Raw genomic sequence first — 4,975 nt, forward strand, 5'->3', positions numbered from 1 at the left:
TCCAAAAATAGCTGTGGGCACAGGTCTCTGCAACTGTTTTGTACTATTTTGTGGGTCAAAAGCTGAAAAGTTTGGGAACCACTGATTTAGAGTATATACAGTATGTTAATAAATATGGAGTTCTGATTAGTCTTCCTTGTTTTAGCCCCTCACACCAGACTGATAATGACCACGTTTAGTTGCTCTGTCAATCAGCCATTTCTTGTCTGGTGTAAAACCACTTACCAAACAATTACATCATTATTTATAAAAAAACAATGACTCATAAACATGGTAAAGCTCTTTTTACCTCCTTGTGAACCTTTTGCATGAAATCCAGCTCAGTCTCCAAGTTTTCCAGCTGTTTCTCCAGTTTAATCYGGGCTGCGGTGGCTTTGTCCACATCCTTCGATGTACAAACACATACAGTTTGGTGAACTATAAACATTTTATTTTCCACTTTTTTACTAACCTCCAACCTCATTTTAAGTTGCGAGAGAAAATAAAACAACTATTTTGTCTTACCGGACGTAAAACCTCAATTTCAAGCTCTGTCTGCTTCCTGGCTGCCAGGGCCTCGTTGTATTTGGACTTTAGTGCATCCAGCTGGGCCAACGACGCCTCCTCGGCTGTCAAAGACAAATCCTGAAGGGACACAGACATCAAAATGTTGAGGCCAACGATGACCCACAACAGACTTCTCTCATATTGTCACATAAGGAGATGGTGATTTGATGGGATGAGACACTCTTTTTTTTCTCACCCTCTGGTCTTTCATTTGCTCAGCCTCTCTGTTGAGTTCCTTCAGCTGAGTCTCATAAAGCTGCCTGAGGCCTGATGTTCTTTCAAATGAGCTTTTCAGGGCCTCGATCTCAGCCTCCAGCAGCTTGTTCTTYGATTCCAGTGTTCGTACCTAAAGAAAGGAAGATTGGAGAATGGTCACAAGTCTGTAGATGTACCTCACTAAACTATATGAAATGTTGTAAATGCAAACAGACATTAGATTTAAAAGTTCAAGCATCAAGAATTAAACTAAACCTTTGTGACGTGTTCAGTGTCATTGTTTTGTATGAATAGGGTGAAAAATAAATGTGTGGGTTTTTAAAAAATGTTCAAAATATAGTTTTTTTGCAAGAAATATATTTAATTTTGCAATAAATAAACTTTAAACTAATTTCATGAAGATTTCCCAACATTTGTTTATGAAACAAAATGATCCAATGGTGAGTTATGTCTTTACTAAAACCTCTTTAACTTCCTTTTAGGGTTTCCAAGAGTTTTTAACCTTATTCATTATGTTTAAAAAGGATATACCNTAGACATAAGATTATTTCTAATATCTTATTTAGAATTGTGTTCACACATCTGACTGCTCCACACCAGCAAACTGACAGTGTTTAYTTTAATTTATCACTGGTACTTATAGTTGATCTGCTGATCAAAGAWTGATGAGGTGTAATATTTCATGTTGTTCATCTAACATTTATTGCACGTCATTCTAAGATATAATAAACACCAGTTACTTTTCGAATTGCATTATCATAAATAAATGGTCCTAATGATAATGTCAAGTGTGTTTGTGTTGTTTTCAGGTTTTGTTCAGTAAAGCTGCTGAGGAAAAAGTCCAGCAGCTAGTTAATGCCACCAACATCAATGATGAGAGGAAGAAAGCTGCTCTCCTGCTGCAGAGCACCATCAACATCATCAACCAGGTGCAAAACCAAAGCAAGCTCTACTTTCTGATGAAATATTATGCAATAATTGGAACTCTTCGCTATACTTAAAAAAACTCATTAATAAAATGAATGTTTTTTTGTTTTGTTTTTGCTTGTTTTAGACTGTAGGAGATGCCATATCTGACATGTTGCTGATTGAAGCCATTTTRTCCATCAAAGGGATGACAGTTCAGCAGTGGGACACCATCTACAGTGACCTGCCAAACAGGCAGCTGAAAGTCAAGGTTCACAAAATGATGAAAACTGGCCTAAAATATTGTGTGAATGCTGAGTCAGCATTTTCTTATATTGTTTTTCCTCTTTTTAATTTGAACATTTTTTGCAATCTAACAACTTCTGTATACTTAGTGCTATTTTAGTCATGCATAGATCAAAACACTCAGCTCATTCAGGAGATGGGTTCATTGACTTGTGGCTTTTATAACTCATACTTTTCAAAAAAAAAAGTATTTCCTTACAAATATTTTCCTACAGAAATACAATGAGATTTTTGTAGTTTCTTGAAAAACATTATTCTCTCTTAAAATCTGCTTCAGCACATCTGTTATTTTGTCTTCTTTTACTTTTAGCTTTTAGCTAAACGTGTCCTTATTTCAGCTAGCTTTTTGTTGCATTAAACTTATTGCTACTTTTAGCTTCTATCGGTTTCACTCTCTTTAGCTTTTAGCCAGTCTTTTGCTACTTTTAGCTAGCATTTTGTTACYTTTARCTAATGTTTTGCKGCTTAGAATAAATAAAGCATTTTGTTACGTTGAGCTAGCAATTAGCTACTTTTGTCWTTTAGCTGGCATTTTGCTGTTTTTAGGTTTTAGCTAGTGTTTTCCTTTTTTGCCACAGCATTCACACTGTATTTTTGAAGAAAATGAAAATTGTTCATTTTCTTTTTAGTTTTCTTATTTTTGCGATTGAATGGTGAAGTGACTGATGACTTTTAACAGCTGTACGTGGGGTATATCTTTTTTATTTTTTCTAAGGTTTCTGACCGCCGAGTGATTGAGACAGCAGATGCAGAGAGACGAGCAGTGAGCCCAGCTGGGCTGCAGGAGGCCATCGACACTTTGGTGAACAAATACAGTCRCGCTCGCTCCTTTGTCAGGCCCTCGGGTACTGAAGATGTGGTCAGAGTTTATGCAGAGGCAGACACTCAGGTAAAAAAAATTTTTTTAAAAACTTTCTGTTCTATTTTACTTTTATATCAACTGTGCAATATGGAACTGTAATAAATAAAGTTGTGTTTTTGGGTTATTTTTGGGTTTTAGGAGAGTGCTGACGCTCTGGCTCATGAAGTCAGCCTCACTGTGTATCGCCTCGCAGGAGGAGAAGGGGATGAACCCAAACCGTTGCACTAAAAACACACACTAACCATGGTGTCCAAGTTTACAAACCTTTAATGCAACTCCATTTGTTTTCATTATACTTTCAASCCAAAATTYCTCACGATTAACTTTTGAAATGCAAGTAATTTATATTGTTCAAATGCACTTTACACAACACTGTTAATTCTTTGGTTAATAAAATGAGAGGAGACATGCTCTTAAGTGAATCAGATACTATGTGAAATAAATGATGTACAATACTGTATAAAAAAATATGAAGACAGCAAATCTGACCAACTTCCAAATGTTTTCTCATGGGTACTTTTTTTAATTAAAGCTTTTTGCGCAGAACTTTGTGGGACRTTTTTGTTTTTCAAGCAGTAAAATTTTTATTACAATATTAGTATAACACTCTTGTTTTGCTTTAAATGAAGACATTTACGCGTGCTTGCTGCCAAAAATCAGTTTGACAGAAGAGAATTAAATAAGCAGAGAAGCTGGTTGATCTTGAGCAGGAAATTCAGTGRACAGGTTTTCCAGAAAGAAGCAGGACAGCCTTTAAAGTTTTTTGAGCCACRTGAAAAAGGGCATCTCGATCAGTGGAAATAGCACCTTAAATTGTTTGTTCTTCATCAGCAGCTCCAGAAACAGTGATGGTGCGCTGCTGTGTGTTGCTCACAAAGCTGCCCTCATCTGTTTTAAACGTTCTGGGAGGAGGGAAAAACAGAAAAAATGAAATGTATTTTTGATGTGTTTGTGCAGTCATTAGGTGTCAAAGTTGGAGTTTACCTGACGAGGACCATCTTCCTCTCAGACGTCTCAGTTGCCTGCTGCTGCAGGTTCTCATCACTGCTTGACAGGAGGAAGCCCCCCGCTCCATCTGTAGCTGCAGCACACTTGGTTCTGTCTGTGTCGCTGGAGGCTCCATTACATTTCAAAGACCCATCTGGAGCTGAGGGGGAAGCTAAACCTGAGGAAGTGTGCACACCACCAGTCAGGGAGAATTTACCAACCGTGGTGCTCAGGCGGCCATCTTCTCCTTCAATCAGCTTTCTAGCAAGAACAAAACAMAGGAAAGAAGTTAAAAGTTGACTTGATGCCACAAAAGGTACACAGCTTTGCTAGAGAAAGTTCTATATCTTATTTGGTGCAACGTGCACAGTTCATACAACAAAACAGGGTGATCCTTGTTTACCTGTAGGTGGCAATCTCGATCTCCATCGCCATCTTTGCATTCAGAAGCTCCTGATATTCTCTCATCAGCAGAGCAGTCTTCTGTTTGGTCAGCTTTAGATCTTGTTCAGCTGCTTCAACGTGCTCCTGCAAGTCCTCCTCCTCCTCCTTGTATTTCTCTATGACATCACGGACCCGGCCCTCTAAAAACTCCTTCCTTGTCCTCAGGGATTCCAAGTCCCGTTCCTTGTTCAGAATGTCCTTTCTATAAGCAGCTATTTCTTCTCTCAAACTTCGAACACTTTGAGCGTGTTTGGCAGAGGTGTCTCCCATGTCCTGAAACATGGTTCTGTACCAAGTATCCATTTCCTGGAGGTTTTTGGCAGCAATGCCGTCATACTGAGACTGAATCTGTGTGAGAGCAGAGGAGAGGTCTGGGAGGTCGAAGGTCAAGTCCATCTTGGAAGCTGATGAACAGATCTGCTGCATCAGCTCCTCGATTTCCTCCTTGTGAACCTTTTGCATGAAATCCAGCTCAGTCTCCAAGTTTTCCAGCTGTTTCTCCAGTTTAATCCGGGCTGCGGTGGCTTTGTCCACATCCGGACGTAAAACCTCAATTTCAAGCTCTGTCTGCTTCCTGGCTGCCAGGGCCTCGTTGTATTTGGACTTTAGTGCATCCAGCTGGGCCAACGACGCCTCCTTGGCTGTCAAAGACAAATCCCTCTGGTCTTTCATTTGCTCAGCCTCTCTGTTGAGTTCCTTCAGCTGAGT

At 39.1% G+C, this 4,975-nt stretch overlaps 2 protein-coding genes across 2 annotated transcripts in view; one reads left to right on the forward strand and one right to left on the reverse strand.

Moving 5' to 3' along the window:
• pgm3 (phosphoglucomutase 3) overlaps positions 1-3,382 on the forward strand; it is an 11,473-nt gene extending 8,091 nt beyond the window's left edge. Inside the window, exons 10-13 of the mRNA XM_014011944.1 lie at positions 1,572-1,691; positions 1,817-1,939; positions 2,690-2,863; positions 2,975-3,382. Of these exons, the coding sequence (XP_013867398.1) occupies positions 1,572-1,691; positions 1,817-1,939; positions 2,690-2,863; positions 2,975-3,064 (507 nt within the window). The 3' untranslated portion in view covers positions 3,065-3,382. The remainder of the gene's footprint in view (positions 1-1,571; positions 1,692-1,816; positions 1,940-2,689; positions 2,864-2,974) is intronic.
• The window catches only part of ngs (notochord granular surface), a gene marked incomplete in the record, with an annotated part of 2,889 nt that continues 999 nt past the window's right edge, over positions 3,086-4,975 (reverse strand). Inside the window, 3 exon segments of the mRNA XM_014011945.1 lie at positions 3,086-3,738; positions 3,821-4,084; positions 4,227-4,975. Coding sequence (XP_013867399.1) covers positions 3,645-3,738; positions 3,821-4,084; positions 4,227-4,975 — 1,107 coding nt within the window.

The sequence above is a fragment of the Austrofundulus limnaeus genome, unplaced genomic scaffold, assembly GCF_001266775.1.
Source record: "Austrofundulus limnaeus strain Quisiro unplaced genomic scaffold, Austrofundulus_limnaeus-1.0 Scaffold86, whole genome shotgun sequence".
NCBI classification, from domain to species: domain Eukaryota; kingdom Metazoa; phylum Chordata; class Actinopteri; order Cyprinodontiformes; family Rivulidae; genus Austrofundulus; species Austrofundulus limnaeus.